The sequence below is a fragment of the Coffea arabica genome, chromosome 2c, assembly GCF_036785885.1.
Source record: "Coffea arabica cultivar ET-39 chromosome 2c, Coffea Arabica ET-39 HiFi, whole genome shotgun sequence".
NCBI lineage: Eukaryota > Viridiplantae > Streptophyta > Magnoliopsida > Gentianales > Rubiaceae > Coffea > Coffea arabica.
Window position 1 is genome coordinate 15702411 of NC_092312.1, and position 18819 is coordinate 15721229.

The window sequence follows — 18819 nt, forward strand, 5'->3', positions numbered from 1 at the left end:
GCTGTTGAGAATGCTCTACCATAATGTTGTAAATTGTAATGTTAAAATAAAGTTGAAGTTGCTCCAGTGCAAGGTTGTGATTGATGATGAAATTCTATAATGATGAAGATAAAGAGTTCGAGCAACAAGAAAATTTGTAACCCCTGCTGCGGAATCTGTATGACTCTTTTTAACAATTTTGTCTTCAGAGAATGTAAGCCAGTGATTTATGTTACAGTTCATTCTCAAATGATAGGCTCGGATTTTTTATGACAGCATGGAGGATGGATGGTTTGTGCACATTCGGTTTCGAACGCAACGTATTCGATATTTCTTTCATTACTTATCCAGGCTCTTCAACAATATGATTCAATTCTGCATAAAATACTGAACCCTTAATCAACATAAATAATTGAATTGAAAGATGAGAAGGAAGTAGACGCTGTGTTTTTCTGTATAAATCTCATATGCTGATACAAGAGAATGTTGGACGTGACTTGAAACCTTACAGAGTATGTATCTCGAGAGCATTTGAGCTACAAAACCTAGACGAAATGCTTCAAATAAGATTAATACACGGACGGTGCAATCTCATTTGCAAATTCTCAAATTCAGAATCGCTGGAAATCTTTAGAATGAATAGCAGAACAAAAATGTTACTCGCACAAATTTAAGGCTCGTTTTCCCCAATGAAGCCGTCCATTGCAGAAAATACAAGGGATAAATTTCATCCGGCTTTTGAGCAGCAGATTGCTGTCCTGGCATTATCCCATTACTAACTCATTGAACAAGGAATAGCTATTGTCTTGTGTGGATCGAACCTAATATTAGCCATTTTCAGCGCTGTCATAGGCATTGGACTTGTGCTTTGGTGAGAACGTAAATCCAGCTGGGACCTTGCCAAGTAACATCTCAGAGATTCTAATCTGCGCACGAGTAGGAAAGCCAAAGCAGGTGAATAGCTGTAGCAAGATGGTACTGAAATGAAAAATTCATTAAAAATGAGCAATCAGGATGATATACCCAATCTGCAGCTGAATCAGAAGCCATCAGTGTTTCAAGGTCATCCCGACCATAGTACGAGGGAGGCCGCCAGTTTATTTTTTGGGGGATCACATCTAAGAGACCAACCGGTATATACCTACAAGAGTAACTTAGCCATTCCAACAAGAAATGCCTAGTTGTTTCCACACCTGCGATAGTCAAGGTTAAACATGAGGATGCCAAATCTCCTACCTTACAAATGCTTTGAGAAACTACTCAGAACTTAAAATAGCTAGTAGCTGTGTGCTCTCCAACTTCATGTCTTTTCAGTCCATGAAGACACCTTCCCAAATTTGTAGTTCATCCAATATCGGATTAAACTGCTTTTCAATCCACAAAGTTGACATTTTAATTAGCATTCACTGTCAAAGTCATATTTTTTGTTGTCCTCGTTTCTTCTTAAGCCAAAGCACAATAAAATTAAGCAGGAAAGTCATTTTTGCAGTCAACAGGAGGACAGACTTGCATTCCATTTTACTTTAAGCAAATGCATGGTACATACCTTTGGAATCAGATCCCCAGTGTTGAAGGCCAAAATGCACATAATCCTTGAAAATATCAAGACGTTCAGCAGAACTAATATCCCAATGTCTCTGTTCCTTTATTTCAGTAAAAATCCAGGGCTGCACAAGTTCAAAAACCATTTATTTCAGCACAAAACTGCAGTAAATAAAAAAGATAACATTTTACGCTTCCAGTTGATCGTCAAAATGTAGCACAAACCTTAATTAGGGCTCCTCGAGCAACCATACAAGCAGAAAGCTGAGGACAATCAAACTTGTGCTTATTCCAGTCTAAATAGGAGAACACATCCCCATTTCCAAGGACTTGCAATGAATCTGGGGCCTTTTGTGCACACTGGTATATGTATTCCCAATCAGCAAGCTTGCTGTAACGTTGCTGACGCGAACGACCATGTATAGTCACTGCACTTGCTCCCCAATTTCCAATATCTTCAATCACAGAATCAATGCGATTTCTGCCCTCAAAATAGCCAGTTCGCACCTACATCACACAAGTTATGCATCTGATAAGTGTTCAGTAATACTATGAAAGAAGTACGTAATCAGACGCAAATCAGAAGATTCCAGAAAATTGATTCCCATAGCAGAAACACAAGGCATATGCATCAAAACTATAGGTGCATCAACATAACGTCTAAAAGAGTGGCAAATGAAAGATTTGACAAGAATACATCTATATCTTCATATCACAGGGCAAGAAATTGCTGAAATTGACACCAAAAAAGGTCAACTTACTATATTAAACCATACCTTGATGGTTATTGGGGTATCAACTGTTCCAGAAGCTGCTTGTATGACACTCTTCATTCGCATTGGTTTTGTAAGAAGAGCGGATCCAGCGCCCTTGTTAACAACAATATCAATGGGACATCCCATATTAAGATCAATAAAATCCACCGAGCATTCCTGCTCTATGAGTTCAACAGTTCTTGAAACTGTATCAGGATATGCTGCACAAATCTGAACACCAAAGAGGTCCTCAGACGAATGACGCCTCAGTAGTGCCCATTCTGAAGCTTGCCCCTGCTCCCATGGGCCAAGATAAGGTAAGTACCAAGCAGCTAAAGATTTTCATTGCAGAAAAGAAAAAATTGGACCTGATACAGGTAAAGAATATGAACACATGTATCTTTTATTTGTGTACAAAATAATCCCAACACGTAGGTGACATGAGTAACTCAAGACTAAAAGAAGGTTCGCAGAGTATATAAAACAAAAATGACCCTCAATTAGGGAAATAAAGATCAAAGTCAAAGTACTTGTACAAGTATATCCGTATTCAAGAACAACAAATCATCTGTATTGTTATCTCATCACACAAATAAGAATCTAGTCAGTAAAACAGCATGGTAACCTGCAAAAGATTAGTGCACATTGCCATCTCGCCACATGTCACATCAGCTCCAAGCAATTTGCAAACCCTTCGGAAAGGTAGATTCCCCACAGTAGTCAGAGGTGCAAGATAAAGCTTTTCTCTGAAGTCAATGAGCTTTTTCTCGCGTGGGTGTAATTTTAGGATTTTATCAGACTCTACAGTAACAGTATCAGCAATATCAACCGATTTTGATCCATTTGGTTTGGAGCTAATATCCTCCTTCCCATGCACACCATAACCTATTCCAATAAAATTTTCAACTGCTAGTACCCCAGAAATATGGTGAAAATGAAATAAATCAATACCAAAAGTAGACAAACCAGCATTTACTTCAGTGGAGCCATAAGATTCATCACTTGAAGATTTTGCCTTCTTGACAGGTCGTATATCTTCAGTTGCATCAGCATCCTCTGGCTTATCCTCTTCCAGCAATTCAGAACAGCAATTCACATCACTAACAGAACCAATTTCAGCAGAATCTTTTTTAGCATTTTCCTCAGCAGAGCCATTTGTAGCAACTTGATTGTCCTCGGTGTCCACCAATTTTTTTATTTTACCCTGTCCCATCATTTAAAAAATACTCTCAATCATTACACAGACTAAACTAAAGGGAACTTGATGAAGTCCAATCTCACAAGGGATGATCCTTCAGTTATCATCAAAGCACAAACATAATTAAACGAAAACCGAATGACCCTTTTTTTCCCCTTACTGAAAGGCCAAGAAGCTTGAGGGTAGCGTCAGCTTTGGGGAACCTCATCTTATTCTTCCAGAGAAGCTTTTGGACATCCTTATTCAACGAATTAACTTCATTCCTCAGAGTCCCAGCAGCAACAACACCATTAGCTGTATGAGTGCCGGAGAATCTACAAGCCAGCCCATAAGGACAAAGTCCTTGATCAATCTTCAAAAAGGGGCAACTGCCCTTCAAATCGGCCGGCTTCTGAGCATTGAACGCCTCCACATCATGGCTAAACCGGCACTTTTCACCGTAACAACAAGAACCCACATCCCCGCTCTTGGCAACCTCCGGACACAAGTGCAATGCAGATTTTAATTCCTGCAATCAGCATTCACATTAACCAATATACCCAGTAGTTAACTGCCTTGTGTTCCTCATCTTAAATGCCCATTCCCACCCCCCCAACCCCCACACCCGCGCGCACACACAAAAAAAGGAACATAATAATCACAGCAATTCACGTTCTATTCTTAATTTATCTGCATTACTAAAAAAAGATTTTAATCTCTCGTTTTCAGGGATTATGAAATACTAGTATATGAAAAAGTACGAGTACTTGGCGGCGTTCACGTTTGAGCTGGCGTTTGGACTTTTTCTCTTTGATAAGAGGAGCGGAGTTGGGCTCCGTTGCGGCGTCGTGATGTTGGGACGTGGTGGAGTTGGATGTTCTGATTGGTGGTGGGCGAAGGAACTCTCTCTTAACTGGAGCTATGGCTTTAGCTACTAACTCTTCTGGGGTGAGCGGAGCCGGAGCCGGAGCCGCGGCTGGAGCTGAAGCATCATCATCAGGTTTTGAGTTTTGGGGATTCTCCCGGAATGAGGGTTGCTCCAGAACACTGGCCTCAGCTGCAGACCCGTCCATAACGGGTCGGGTTAGCAACGAGAGGGGGGCGCCTGCGAGGAATAGGTAGGGTTTTTGGGTTCTAGCTCATGCTACAGCTCAAAGCAACAGTGGAATGTGGAGGTGTCGCCAGGAACGGCGTCGTCTAATGTCCAGGACGAATGATCTGGTCCTACTATTGGGCTTTAATATTCAAGAACTGCTCGCTCGTATAGTGGGCCGCAGCCCTTTGGTCGGACTTCTTTTTCACATTTCATACAAGTCTACAAGAACATTGACCCCAATTTAGTTTTTGGCAATTTCTGTCCTCTCATTATTTTAGAGTTTTGAAATTAAAAACGAGAGAGAGATTGGCACACTCCTATTTTAATTTTTATGTATTGTATAAAATCTTCGCACTGAGCTTTTTTCTGAAGCTCTTTTACTTGCAATATCTCGTTTTAAGCCTTGAGTCCAAATATTCTCCTGGAAGCGTTGCCAACACACGTAAGCCGTTTTGATTGCAACCCCCTTTTTTTTTTTTTTTGGAGTTTTTGTAAGAAATTATATGATTTGATGCATGTGAAATTAAACAAAAAAAAATTGAAAAATGTGTCAAGAAAATATTTCAAAAACTTTCATGAAAACTCAGCAATCAAATAGCCTACCCTAGGTGTTTATGGCGTTGGAACTTTGTTTATGAACTCCTTAGTTCCTGTCAGTTTGGATTACTATGTTTAGCAGTTCGTATAAAAAGGAAAAAAAAATGTACTGCATCGATTTAATGTATGTGAGATAAAAATGAGCATTAAAAAAATTAAAAAAAAAAACTATACAATTGAAATGAGCATTAAACGCGAGACAGAGGCAATTTAAAAAACATCACACCCTATGTTTTCTTGTTGTCATCAGATGGCACTATTGAGTTTTATGCAAATCGGCATTAAACGCGAGACAGAGGAGTTATTTTGTAGAATTTAAACGCACATTTTTATCTTCCCAATTACCTTTTTATCTCACAGACATCACATCACAAAAAGTGCTACAGTAAAAAAATCTCAAATAATTTACAATCCAAACAGAGCTGTAAGAAGCAAAAGAGATCCAAGATTAAAAGAAATGAAAAAGTGAACAGTCCTGTCAGAAGTGGGATTTGAACCCACGCCCTCTCACGAGGACCAGAACTTGAGTCTGGCGCCTTAGACCACTCGGCCATCCTGACAGTTGATGGTTGATCGTGCTCTCTATATTGATAATGATAATAAAAAAAATAATAAACTCTTACAGATTTTCCTAAATACCAGTAGCAATTTTTTTAATTGTTAGTGGTCGTGGGAGTTTCATTCTCCGTTTACGGAAAGCAGCATAGTCAAAGGCGACGCAATTAAAAAAGCATGTACACGTGAGGAGTCCTTGACCATTCACCAAACGGCCTAAAGCACATATTCATTCGCACACGATTGGTAGCTGGCTTCTCTCCTCGTTTGGCTTTCTAAGTTTATTGATTTTACCATTTTATCCATCCGCTTGAAAGTTGCTGCAAAAGCACTTTGGACAGGGTTTTTTTCCAAAAAAAAAAAAGGAAACAATAATAATGACATGCAAGTTTGGAAGAACGATTATTATTAATTGTTTCCCCTTAAATTAATAGAATACTCGGGACGGACGTTTGGATGATTTTAATGGTAATAGAAAAAGGGGTTGTCAATTTTAATACTCTACTAAAGAGTTTGGCGACGGGGGGGGCGGTGACTTCTTTTTTTTGTTTTTTGTGTCGTGTGAGATCGTGCAAGCCCTCGACTCGACCCGACCAGACCAGACCAGATTCCGCGGCTGTTTGCGTGTTAGGACGATTCTGGTATTTGAGCACGAAATCCCCAGTCCAAAAGCGAATAGACCAAGACGAATGCGTTGCCAAACTTCTCTTTGCAAAAATCGCATTGCGAAAACCACTTTGTAAACAACTATTTTGTCGCGCATTGCCAAACTCATCTTCTACACTTGTTATAACATCTTCTTCTCTGCTATCTTAATTAAAAGTAAAAAAGAGCTGCAGCCGCGTCCAGAAACATACTACTGCTATTATTATTGAACAACCCCTCCTCCACTCAAAAGCAGCGGAAACACCAAGTGAGATATTCATATACTACTGTTTGTTACACGGATACGAAGTAGTACAAAACCATGCAGGATTCGTAGGGTCGCTATGGAAACAAAATACTTACTAACTCTTGTAGAATAGAAGTACCTTTCGGTTTGAAATGCAAAACAATGAATGAATGCTTTTTTTTTAAAATTTTTTTTAAAAAAAACTGATGAATGAAATCATATTGAGGAAAGCGCAAGATGAACAAAAAAAAAAGAAAGGGATATCAAGGACACCATCATCCACCAAATTTATTGGTTGGTTTCATGCTTGGCAGGCGTGCTGCCGCTCTGTTGCTGCTGTGGTGACTGAGATTGCTGCTGCTGCAGCTGGTGAATGTTAAGTTGGGCAGCCTGCTGATGATGCAACTGAAACATTTGAGAGCTCATGGCAAGCTGCTGCTGGTACTTGGAAGGATCACCGTTCAGCTCAGCAGTTGCAAGCTTCAAGCGCTGAACCTCCGCTGTTAATGCTTCATTTAATGCTGTGCCAACAACATAGCCAAGTTCAAATTCATATTTATTTTATGGTTTACACACACATATATATATATATATATATATATATATATATATGTGACACAGTGTGTCAGAAGATTATTAACTCTCCAAATGTCAATTGTAAGTACTGTTGCATAGAAAACAAGCAGACAATGATAAAACGGAACACTGGCACGCATGTATGTTCTCCGAGAAATTTACGGCTGCCACAAGAGTACGCAATACACGGTTGGTACAAGTTTCAGGGGAGCTGGGGGCATCGTTAAAGGAAAACCTTCCAATATAAATGGCCACAAACCACACAGGATTACATAAACTAATTTTTCAAAAAGAAATCCGAACTACCCAAGAGTACTTTCAGCACGTATTAATTTTGGGGGTAACTTCCAACATGGACTCAGCCTCCCAAATGACTCTGTTTCTGCAAACATGTATTAATTTTGGGGGTAATTGGTTCACCAACCATTAGTTAATTAATTTGTCCCTCAAAAAAAAAAAAAAACATTAGCTAGTTTGTCATTAAAGGAGAACAAAAGGCCCTCCTGGCAATCAAAACACATGCTGGCTCTTTGTGCTTTGCAAGAAGATAAAGAAAAAAAAAATCACAAATTTCAAAATAAAAATGCATGAATGTTGAATTCTGGAAATAACAGGAGGACATTACCATCTCGCAGCTGTGCCTGTTGTTCCATGGCTTGCAAGCGAAACTTCAATTCATTGTTCTGGCTGGTCAGTCCAGCAGAATCTCTCTGAAGAATGCACGTTTAAGCAATAATAATGATCAGACATACAGAAGGTGATAATACTTTAAAGAAAGATGTGCAAACACACAGTCCCGCTCTTTACCTGCAGTAGTGTTAGCTGGGCAGATAATGTGGTTGCTTCAGTCTGTAAAGTTTGAACCTTGTGCTCCAATTCAGCAATATATCTCATCTTTCTCTCCTTTGAACGAGCGGCAGACTGGCGATTGGCCAAAATCCTGTCACAAGATGTACGAATTCGTTAAGCTCGACTAATTAATCCTAAACTCCATGGAACAGCAGCAAGAAACCAAAAGCCCTGGTAAATGCAAAAGACGAATTTAGGGACTGAGTACCTCTTGGCCCTTTTAGGATCAGATAAAGCAATCTCAGCTAGTTTCTCGTTTGCCATAATCTTCTTAAGTTCTGCCCCGCTAAACTCGCCGTTTCCAAACTCCAAGCTGAAGGTATTTGAATTTGCATCGAGAGAATTGCTTGGTGACAGTTGCCCAGCACGAGCTCCTGGGGATGGAGGCATTTTTGGTGACTCATCACCAAAGTTTAACTTGCCCATGAAGCTGTCCATGGAAACGCTCCGATAGTGTCTTGAAGCTGGAGCGATATCTCCCCCGGCATTCCTTTTGAAACCCTCCCTCTTCTCACTTGAAGAAGAGATTCCTAATCTCTGCATGCTATTACTACTTTCATTTACACTGCTCGTCGCTTCATTATCACTGCTATCACCGCCATTTGTCCTTGTACCACTAGCTCTACTATCCAAATCTTCACGGTTCTCAGTGCCCTGCTTCTCATCAGTTCCAGAAGAATTCAGTGCATCTATGTTGTCCAAATTCATATAAGCAGAAAACAGGTCATCTACAACCTCCCCCTCAGATTTTCTCTCACCCATACCCTCTGCATTGGCCTCGCTACTTCTCTCCCAAAAGGATTCGCGTTTCACCAATTGTGCTGGCTTAGCAACTGAATTTTCTCTTGGAGGGATGGCAGCACCGGGACTGCGCAATGGCACGAGGGGCGGTGAGGATTGCATGATAGTAGAAAATCCAAATGGTATATCACTGTTAGACCGCCTGTGCGTCTTACGGGGAGGAAGATTTTCACCTACCCTTAAAGAATTTGCACCCCTAGTGAAAGGGGACGGTGGCAATAATGATGATTGTGAATTGGCATTTTGATCCTCCATAGAAACATCAACTGATAGATGATGTTCAGAAATGGAGCTCGGAGAGGATTCTTTACAAGGGGAAGGGCTCAAGGGAGGCAATGAATCGAGCGAGAAAAATGAAGGCTGTGACAAAGATCGTGCGTGCGAGGGCCCTGGACCTGAAGTATTACCAAAAATTTGAATACCCGATTGCTGATTTACAGGCCGGGTTACTGGGATCTGTGAATAGGGAGAAACACGGGGCATTTGAGGGTGTGAAGGCGGTATGCCAGCCCTTTTGCTACCATCAACACTAAAACTTGGAGAAAACTGCCGCATCTGACCTCGAAATTGCGAGGAATTCAACTGGGGCACCTCAATTTGATTCACGGACATGAGTAACTGTTGCTGCTGTTGCTGTTGTATAGGAACTGAAGATGATGAGGTACCAAATGATGATTGAAGCCTTTGCATCATAGCACTGCTAGCCTCATCACTATCACCACCCATTTGCTACGCAAAACAACCCAGCTTTAACACTAGTTTCAAACGGTCGCCGCTCGCTATAATTTATTCAAAAGCTCCTCCTAAAAGGCCTAACTTAACAAGCACTTCACTTCAGCGTTCAAAACCACCTGAATATTAGAAAACCCAACATAATATCAAAATCTGCAAGGCAAAATTCAACCCCATTACATGCAGGAATGATCTAAAATCGGAGTCGCGTACATGTGAACAAAAACAACTTGATCAGACCCCAGAAAATTTTTATTTAAACAGAAAAGCACCAAAAGTAGCTACTTAAACGATAAACAAGTGGGGAAGATACAAACTTTACTATACTTTCTTAAAAAGGGCACCTGAAATTCGAGATAAAATCGACCATTTTCAGAAGAAATCCGCCAATTCAGACAGGCTACATCCACCGCCCATTTGAAGCTGCCAAATGTGCCGTCCAAAGTGAGGAGGAATGAGGGTGGTGACGGAGACACCGATGGGAAAATAGCCTCTCTGTCTTCTTCTTCTTCTTCTCCTATTCTCTCCTGCTTAGTGTGTATCTGCTCGTTTTCTTTTTCTTTGATTTTTTTTTGGGGGAGAGGGGGTGGGGGTTCTCTCTTCTCTCTCTGAAAAGTTCTTTTTTGCTCTCCTTCAGCTTCTCTCTCTGAGATGGACGGCGATGACACTTCTGTCTGTGATGATGCAGAAAGAAAAAGGATTGAGTAGTAGCGTATTATATTTATATTTACAATAACACGGATTTCTTGGCCAAAGAGATCAAATGAATAGTGTACGAGTACAGTCCTGCTACGGTAGTATAGGTATAGCTAACCGGGAAAGTCTTTTACGTACTTTTAGTTCTCAGGACTGAAAAGGAGCAGTGATCCTTGCTAGTTACTACTTCAAAAAAGACGCGTGAATTTATTATGAATTTCATTTTCATTTGGGTGGAATCCGCATTTCGGCCGAATTTCAATTTCATTCCGACTTCATTTCCTAAATCTTTCCCCCTCTATCACCGCAGATTTTGTTGCATCGAATCTCTCTCACGTCCATCTCTCTCACGTTCTCTCTCCCTCCTCTCGCGTCCCCACCCCCAAAACAAAAAACAGCACTCCCCCAATCTTTCTTTTCCCGAATGGAAGTAGTATGGCACTGCCACCTCCTTTTTGTACTTTTTCTATTATCAAATAAACTTTTTAAAATTTATTCGTAAAATAAACAAATAATTAATCCGTTTCTTGTGCCCATTATTTGGACATTATTTATAATTAAAAAAAAATTATGAAATTTATTTTTCAGGACGTACTTTCATGCCATCTTCAATTCTCAAAACAAATTTTTGATAGAGACAAATCAATAAAAAAGGTTCACAGCAATCTTAAAATGCATTCAGATAAGTCCTTATTTCATTTCTTTCATTCAACGATATAAAAGCAACAGCGACACATGCGTCGCGGTACTGCGACAAACCTGCCACATTTTAAATCAAAATTTTATTAATTTTGAGGGGTAGCACAAGCATTAAAAGAGAAGGATGTTGGGCAGTAATTGTGAGACACATAAATAATTTGATTTTCAGGTCTTTCTCTTATAGAGAGAGTTTCAAGTCTCCTCTTGGACTCTCGAGTTTTTTAAAAGACTAATAGCAGTGTGCGACTTTGTGTTAAAACCATTTTTTAATCCATGTCAATTTGATTTGCACGAAAAAAAAAAATCTATTAAAGAAAGATTATCCAATATTATAGAATAACGGGAATATATTGATCAATTGAAAATGTTCCAAGGGGAAAAAAAAACTTTAAGTCAAAAGTTGGGTTCTAATTGACATAACATTGAAATGAAATTGGTTCTTTCATCAACTTAGGTCTCGCACCTTATAGTTAATTTTTTGAAATGAAATTGTTTTTATTATATAGTAAGTTAAATGCAATTTAGGTATGTTGATGTATGCTCGAAAAATGTTTGTTTTTTATACATTTACAAGATTTACCTTATTTATTATTCATTTTTTTAGTTCCTTAATAATTACATACAAATTTTACCTGCAATATTTATGTCTTTACCTAATTTATCTCATAACATAAATAATTTACAAAAACTTGTAATTTTACTGAAGGAGGAATAAAGGATAAACATGAAAAAGTTTTGAGAGGACAATAATTATAACATTATGTTTTTTTTTTGTTTATAAAACTTACAGTACATTATCCCTAAATCCGTCCTTGGTCACGAGTGTACAAGACTTTTATTGGATATGACACACGTTAATTTCATGTTTAATTATTATGGTAAGGAAAAAAAAACGGAGAGAAGAAAGAAGAGCAAACCATTAAACGATTGCTTCAGTTACCTTCATTTTGGACACAATATGCAATTAATCTGAGTTTGCAGTTTCACCAAACAAATATAAATCAATCTTTCTTACACTGACTGACAGTGTATACACTATCAGTTTTAAATGAATGATGATTATATAAAATTTGAAATTAAAATCCAATTTTTACACATATATTATGAATCTAACGGTAATAGTGTACACGCCGTCGATGTATATAAAATTTAACCAACAAATATTCAAGTGAATTGCAACTTGCTAATCCTTCATGCGTATCATTGGAAGGGGGCTCTTTTATTGCATTGCATGGCTTACCCTGACTAGTCTAATTACAGTAGTATTGTGATAATTGAGGTCCATGAAATTCAGATGTCAGACTTTTGTTTTTCCACGTCAATTATTTGTGGAATTAATCTATCTCCAGTTAAGGAAGAACATCTTTCTTGCATCCATGCAATGATTACGTGGGCCCCACGCTTAACTAAATCTTGTTTAGGGGTGGGATGGGAAAGTTTTCGGATAACAAACATGTGAATTGCAGGCAGACACTCGATACTTCGATCCCATTTTAAATATATAATTGGGTGCAAATTCGTGTTTCTTGAGAATCGTTTAAATCCGCAAATAATTTAAGGTCTTGGTTTGATTGTGAATTTTGAAAAAAGAACTTTTGAAACATTTTTATTATTTTTTAAAATATTTTTTATCACACACATGCCACATAATTATGGGTCCAAAACATGTAGATGCATCTTCTTGTGCTCTGAAGACTCTAGTCGATGTGTCTTTTGCTTACCTCGTGAAGCATATGATGTTGTACTCACAAGCATGTACAGCATAGGTGTATTTGGATGGCAATTATTTGTTTACAAATTATTTATTTACATTACAAATATATTTTTTAATAAATTTTTTATTTTATATATATTATATTATAAAAAATATTATAATATTATAATAATTATTCTAAATAAGTATATTTCAAATAACGACGTTAGAGCTCAATTGCCAAGCCCTCAGATATTTGACATTTGGTGCAATGCTTTACGTCCAATAGTTTCTTTTTTCTCCTGTTGGGTTCGGTTGTCTAAATTGGAGGCGAGGGAATGTCTTATTTTTATCTTAAAATTTTGGTTAGTTTGACCGGTAAAGTATGTCAAGTTGAAAGCGCACATGGGTTCCCCTACCACCCCATCTTGGACATCCAAATCTGTGAGGAGGGATTGAACATGAAACTTGGGAGGAAACTTCGGGTCTGTTTGGATCGTAAGTTATTTGGGATTATTTGGGATATTTTTACTGTAGCACTTTTTGTGATGTGATGTATGTGAAATAAAAAGTTATTGGGAAGATAAAAAGGTGTATTGGAAATTGTAAAGATGATGTAAGCAAATAAAATTGGGGAATAGTAGGCGATTTTTGTTAAGTTAATTTCAATTATTAGCAATACTTCCCATTAGAGCTTTCGTAACAAGATGCAGTATTGCATCTTCTATGAATTTTGGCATCCTAATTCTCGTGTAGCGAAAGCAAAATAGGGAAAACCTTTATAGTAGTATATTGTAATGTTGGAAGTCGAGATAGTTGAATAGTAATATATTGTAGCATCGGAAGTCGAGATAGTTGAATAGCAACAGTAAAAAATGGAGATCTTTATACATGATTCAATGATTAACGAAGTTTAAGCCAAGATTCATGCTGCGTTGTCTTGACCGTCGATGCATTCTTGCTCGTTGAGGAGGCACGTGGCAAACCAAGCAATTGATTTACTAATTTAGATCGCAACTGATTCTTTCTTCTTCCATGTTCTTTTTTTTTACCACATGAAACATAAAAAATCTAATCTTAATTTGTACTTACTAAAAAAAAAATCATTTAATCTTTTTTTTCAACTCTTCTCCATTTCAAAATTCAGACCAAATCTAAGTCCGTCATTTAGACTATGCACGGTTTGACAAATGGAGATAAAAGCAAGCGAGGGAAGAATAATGACACAAAGTCTTTTCCCTGTTTGAAAATGGATTTTTCATAAAAAAATCTCTACGTTTTTTGTGAACATATTTTTCAATCACTTTTTTATCTCACTTATATCAAATCACTACAGTATATTTTTTACAAAATAAAAAAAATTGCAATCAAAACACGAATGGTGGTAAGAATTTTAGAGTGAAATGTCAAAGGAAGAAAAATAAGGAGAAGAAACCTTAGAAATACCACCAATCTGCTTCAAGTGTTAGTAATTTAAATGAGATATCAATTTTTTTCTCCAATGCATGTGAGATAAAAAAGAGTGATTAAAAATATTAAAAAATATTTGAAAGTAAAAAATAATACTTGAAAAAAATATATATATATATATATATCCGAGTGCTTATTTTACAAAACAGAGACGCTCGACTTTATCTATCCTATCTTTTTTTTTAATAGTCTCGCAAACAAAAAATTGAGCATAAGTCAATTTAAAAGATTATACAAAACAAGTGACATTTGTATAAAATCAAACGAGTTTTATAGATGGCAAATGATTATTCTTTTGTGGTTGGCCTTTATATCGAGTCACATTATGCTTGAGCTCTAAGAAGATATTTTTGTCCGACCGCTTCGTGGTTCAACAAATTCGAATTTGTCTATCTCGAGGATTTAGGTGGATATTTATACAGCACAGGAGACATACTCTAGCTGTCTTAACTAGGCAAAATGGGTACAGAAGTAGGAGGAGGGAAAAAGTAAACAAGGATCTGAAATGCCTAAACTCCGGTCCCCTACTCACCTTCATCGTAAAAGTCACACACTGTACAAGTGGCAAATGAATTATTCATATTTCTGTACAATTTCAATTTCAAAGTAGAGCCGCAGAGGCAGAGCTGTGGGAAGTGAATGAATTTTACTCTTACCCCAAAAAACGAAGAATAAATTTACATCCACGTGGCTGAGATCAGGCCGGTCGTCAAAGATATCAATAGGTTGACTTTAAAGCTGGTGGACCAGGATTAGCAAACACGTGGCTGTACGCGAGTACTATTACGGCCCAGGGAAAACTTATCCGCTCCGATGGAGAGCCATTTGGCAACGGTCAAACATCAATCATGACTGCAAAAAGTTGACATGGGCCCTCTTAGTGTGCTAGGCCTGCCCACTTACGAATATGACTTGATCAGACCCATGTGAATTTTTTACTTTTTCATTAAAAAAAATAATAAATAAAAAATATTTACACCCGCATTTTTAATAATCACACTTTTAATGTCAATTTTAATCATATAATTTTTATTTATTAAATTATATAATAAATTAAATAGTGAGGGTGCAATTAATATTTTTTTTTCTATTGATAAAAATCACTTTACACTATTAATCCTTTTCAAGCATAAGTATACGGCTATATCTACAATACAAGAGCCCCAAGCTCATTCAAAAAACCATAGCTAAAGGGCCAAATGGTGCACTCACAACTAAACTCATGGAAGTTCGATGTACGTAGCTTATAATTTTTTATTTGAATTTTCTTGGAATGTTCAAAAACACATATATTCCTATTATTATTTTTTGGGATAATTTCAAAAAACTCTCTTAAAGTTTCTGACAATTTCATTTGGTTCTATTCAGGTTTCAAAAATTACACTTACATTCCTTGATACGGTAAAATACCTATAATACTCTCCATTTAGTAGATAAATTTAAATTCAAGACAATAAATTTACAAAACTAAAAAAAATATAATATATTTTTTTGTCACTTGTCTATTTTCTGATTAATATAATCTATTTTTATTATCTTCTATGTTGTGGATGTTAGCAAATTGAAATTATAAAATCTACAAAGGGAGTAGATTATGTCTCAAACTAGAATGAAATGGAGAGACTCGCAATGATAACTAAATAAATAATGAAATTTATGATTGAAATAGGAAGAAGAAAAACTAAATATGCGGAATTTGACATATTTTGTTTATTGTTAAGAAAAACTTTTATAAAATATCAATAATTACATAATGATTTCTTTCATTGGATTAGAAATTTTTTATTATGATTTTATTGTAGAGGTAGAATTTATTCTCTACTTTTGAGATATTAATATTTTTAAGGCCATTGGAGAGTTATAATGATGGTTCTATGAACTTATATTGAAAAAGTATTTGAGCATTGATATTTAATTTAGGGGTATAAAATTGGTTGTCAATAGGGTTTTGTGTGTATGTTTTTTTATCGTAACAAGTATTAATACTGTATATACAATTTGGAATATTTTGGATGACTGCTTGATTTTAGAACTTATGTTTGGATGGTTGTTAGAATTTGACTTGTTGATTAATGCAGAGAGTGGAAGAAAATAATTGAATATACTATATTTTTCTTTCTTAGTTTTGCACGAAAAGGTAATTTAAGATTTTTGAAAGAAAAATCTAGATTTTTTGACCTATATTGTTACTAAACAGTAAAAGTGGGGGAGGTATATTTAATTTTTAAAACTCGAGGGAAGCTCTTTGTAATTGTGAGAAACCTCAGGGGAGGTTTGTGAAATGATCCCTCATTTTCTAGTTGCAAGCCGAACCTACGGCAAACTTTTAGCCAGGCTGCACTTCACTTGACAATTGTTGCACATGTAGTTAAGGAAAATTAATATCTAACTTCCAGAAGAAGTTCCCAAAGAAAATTGAGTGGAACAAACGCAAAGGAAAGAGAAAAGGAAAAAACTGATTAATGGCCAAATTTGTGTCTATAAACATCTGAGGAGGATATTTGAACAAATCGGGAAGGGCGTCTGAGGATGTTCCTAACTTCAAATGACGTGTGTCCCAATTACTAGGAAGTGACAAGCTTTCCCAACGTTGTTGACAAGCAACGGGAGACACGTCACAAACTAATCTTTTGCCAAGTTGGACAATCCTTTTTATTTTGTTAAAAAAAAAAAAAAAAGAAAACGTGCCTTTTTCTTCTGATACCAGGATAGGTTGTTATGCTTCTGTGGACAGGAACTCAGAAAAACATGCCACGTTTCCGCTTAGGCCAACAAACCAAGAATGCCCTGACCCACGACAACCCCACCATCTCCTCACGAGAAAAATGGAAGCAGAAAGGAGCTATACATATGGATGCTGTTAGAGTATTTGTCTAAGGCGAATGGAGTCGGCAACTAGGTACAATAATTTTAATTTAATTGAAGGTACGCGCGAGGGCCTCTGGGGTTCGGTTGGTGATGCGATCGAGGAAGCCACAGGAGCATGTAATGTACATGCCCGTCATCTTCGCGAGTACTTGTTAGTGCTGGTGATATGGCTATCGCGATGAGCGGTCACTCATGCGACCTGAATTGACACGGTCCGATCCATTTTAATTTTCGTCGAAAAGCAATTGATCAATCATTCACCAATGATACAGTGGACAAATTATTTTATCCAAACAAACATGTTTTTCTTCTTCGGACCACAAGCTTTTCTGGAAAATCGATACTACATAAAAAGTATCAATCTTGGCATTAGTGAGCGTGAGTATTTTTTTTATCTTAATATTTTTTTAATTAGAATTATTACATTTCAATATGTCGCTAATTAAAAGAAATAAAACACTTCAATTAATTACATCTCAATGGTTTTAGTAATTTTAATTTAAATATTGTTCATTAAAAACTATTTACCTACCCTTGAACTCCATCTCCACTTATTTTACGTATTAAAATTTCTTAATCGAACCATGAAAAATTGCTCATTAATCATTAGATGGGATTGTAAAAAAAAAAAAAAATTGTTGTCAAAAAATAGATACTTTCTAATAAAAAAAAGAGAAATATACAAGGAGAAGAAAACCCTTATTTATCTATACATTTTCCTGCAAATATCATAAGTAAATTTCACAATCATGCACTTTTCACCAATATAAAGAATTTTTCACGTTGCAGCTAATGGAATTTCAAAATGCAAAAAATTTATACTGAAATAGTAGTGTCAAATTGAAAAAAAAAAAATCTAAAATAGCACCATACAAACTATTATTATCATAATAAAATGATAAAAACTGAAAACTGAAAACTATTCATAAAATGACACAAAGTAAATAGCAATGAATTAAAATGTTAAAATACAATTCAAATAATACCAAAGACAACATCCAAATATCTGATATCCAAATGAAGACAAACATTATTGTTATTAACAATAATATAGTAATGTTTCATTTGTGTTGATTTGAGCAGACCAAATACATCCATCATGCCAGTACCTATCTTCAATGATAAAATGAGAATTATAATAAGAGCAAATTTTAAATGAAGAATGATAAAATGAAAACGATATCCAAATTGTTTTCAATAATGTCGAAAATAGCCTCTTATTTTTCTAATGATTACATATGTGTATTGTATTGCAGTATTAATGAATAATAGTAGCATTTATGAAATGAAAATTTTTAAAATTAAGTAAATTTCATTTATGGTGACAATTGTAGTTAGACAAATTTAGTGCATTCCAATAATTGACAATAATAATAGAGGTTATGGATTAAAAGCTGGCAATTTAAAAAATAAAACACTGCAATATGCTAAAAATTGATATTAAAATTGTTAATTAGTCATAATTCTCATTCCAATTCTATGATCATAAAAAATATTGATATTGAAACAAAAAATATTGTACTGTTGCTTTTGCTTTGCATTGGATTTTGTTAAAAAATATGAATAAAAGAAAAGGAAAATAGAAAAACAGCAACTATTTCTATCTATGAAATTTCAATTATCAGAATGTACAAAAAAAAAAAAAATGTTTACCTGGTGAATCATTTATATTCTATTATTGACAAAAATAGAATTAACATAATACAAAGAATTCAAAATACGTGTCTGTTTATTTTTCTAACTTAATTATATTCTTTGTTTATAAAAAATTATAACAATTGTGGTTTATATGCAATAGAATTATGAACACACAAACATTTTGGTAAAACATGATTTTATCAA

General features: G+C 36.0%; 2 protein-coding genes and 1 non-coding gene across 5 annotated transcripts; all 3 read right to left on the reverse strand.

The window, feature by feature from the left end:
* Nucleotides 1-404: 404 nt before the first annotated feature.
* On the reverse strand, nucleotides 405-4667 carry LOC140004105 (tRNA-dihydrouridine(47) synthase [NAD(P)(+)]-like). 2 transcript variants are annotated; one of them, XM_072074564.1, is made up of 9 exons: nucleotides 4221-4666; nucleotides 3635-3982; nucleotides 3243-3480; nucleotides 2902-3161; nucleotides 2298-2570; nucleotides 1747-2028; nucleotides 1526-1646; nucleotides 1003-1172; nucleotides 405-905 (listed from the first exon to the last, which is right to left on the reverse strand). In XM_072074564.1, the coding sequence occupies exons 1-9, from the start codon at nucleotides 4524-4526 to the stop codon at nucleotides 807-809; spliced, it is 2097 nt and encodes a 698-aa protein (XP_071930665.1). In that variant the 5' UTR covers nucleotides 4527-4666; the 3' UTR covers nucleotides 405-806. The 2 variants fall into 2 exon arrangements, with proteins under 2 accessions (XP_071930665.1, XP_071930664.1); XM_072074563.1 differs by having other exon boundaries at nucleotides 2902-3480; nucleotides 4221-4667.
* A 955-nt stretch (nucleotides 4668-5622) lies between these two features.
* TRNAL-CAA (transfer RNA leucine (anticodon CAA)) lies at nucleotides 5623-5706 on the reverse strand. The gene has a single exon. It is a non-coding gene; the product is annotated as a tRNA-Leu (tRNA).
* An 839-nt stretch (nucleotides 5707-6545) lies between these two features.
* On the reverse strand, nucleotides 6546-10235 carry LOC113731201 (bZIP transcription factor 29). 2 transcript variants are annotated; one of them, XM_027256318.2, is made up of 5 exons: nucleotides 9896-10235; nucleotides 8227-9670; nucleotides 7977-8109; nucleotides 7795-7879; nucleotides 6546-7114 (listed from the first exon to the last, which is right to left on the reverse strand). In XM_027256318.2, exons 2-5 carry the CDS (start codon nucleotides 9543-9545, stop codon nucleotides 6882-6884), a joined length of 1770 nt encoding a protein of 589 aa, XP_027112119.1. In that variant the 5' UTR covers nucleotides 9546-9670; nucleotides 9896-10235; the 3' UTR covers nucleotides 6546-6881. The 2 variants fall into 2 exon arrangements, with proteins under 2 accessions (XP_027112119.1, XP_027112120.1); XM_027256319.2 differs by having other exon boundaries at nucleotides 8227-9704.
* Between the last annotated feature and the right edge of the window lie 8584 nt (nucleotides 10236-18819).